The sequence below is a fragment of the Trametes versicolor genome, assembly GCF_000271585.1.
Source record: "Trametes versicolor FP-101664 SS1 unplaced genomic scaffold TRAVEscaffold_197, whole genome shotgun sequence".
Lineage (NCBI taxonomy): Eukaryota > Fungi > Basidiomycota > Agaricomycetes > Polyporales > Polyporaceae > Trametes > Trametes versicolor.
Window position 1 is genome coordinate 1 of NW_007360517.1, and position 806 is coordinate 806.

An 806-nucleotide genomic window follows, 5' to 3' on the forward strand; every position below is an offset into this window, starting at 1 on the left:
CCACTCGCTCCCACCCCTGCCGCACCTGCGCCTGCGCCTGCACCGCAGCCCCAGCAGCAGCAACCACCACCGCATGCCGCGCCCGCACCCGCTGCGCCCGCACCGTCTGCTCCGAAGACGTGGGCGTCGCTCGCTGCTACGGGCGCGAAGAGCTGGGGTACCGCCGTCGCCGCCCAGTCCCGCGGCACCAGCGAAGCGCCCGCGCCCAGCAGTGCGTCACCCGCTCCCTTGAGCGGCCCGCAGTCGCCCGCTCCTCACGTTACGACGCGGCCACTAGCGCGGCAAGACGCGCATCCCGCTTTGATCGCCGCGCAGAACGTCCAGACAGCGCAATGTTTCATCAAGGTACGTCTTAGTTGTCATCTCTAGTGGCCTCAACGCTCATAGTCGCTTTCCTCGCCCAGGGCGTCACTGAGAACATCACCGATGCGGCGCTCCGGACAACTCTTACCGCACGCTTCGGGCCGGTCAAGGAGCTCGAGATCGTCCGGAGCAAGGTGTGCGCGTTCCTCGAGTTCAACCAGCTCGAGGCCACGCGCCAGAGACCAGTGAGGCGCCGGCGGGCAAAGAGCTCGAGATCGCCCGTGTTCGGTGTTGTGTAGTGGAGCTCAGGCTGTACATAGCAGATACAAAATATATTTCATTGCGACCGGAACTCTACGTGTGCAGCTCGGATTCTCGCGCGGCCATCTACGCTACGTTCGTTCAGTGAAGTACAAGTCCGCGGAATAGGCGCCCGTGTGCATCGTAGATGCGAAGGACGAGAAAGTACCGCGAATAGCGACGTCGTATGTGTGTTTCATGGC

At 63.6% G+C, this 806-nt stretch overlaps 1 protein-coding gene across 1 annotated transcript; it reads left to right on the forward strand.

Annotated features, from left to right (window-relative positions):
* Window positions 1-48: 48 nt before the first annotated feature.
* Window positions 49-602, forward strand: TRAVEDRAFT_54808 (uncharacterized protein; the record flags this gene model as incomplete). The annotated part of the gene is made up of 3 exons (XM_008047743.1): window positions 49-211; window positions 278-345; window positions 405-602. Coding segments are annotated over 3 exons (429 nt in total), but the record flags the coding sequence as incomplete, so codon positions are not given.
* Window positions 603-806: the final 204 nt, after the last annotated feature.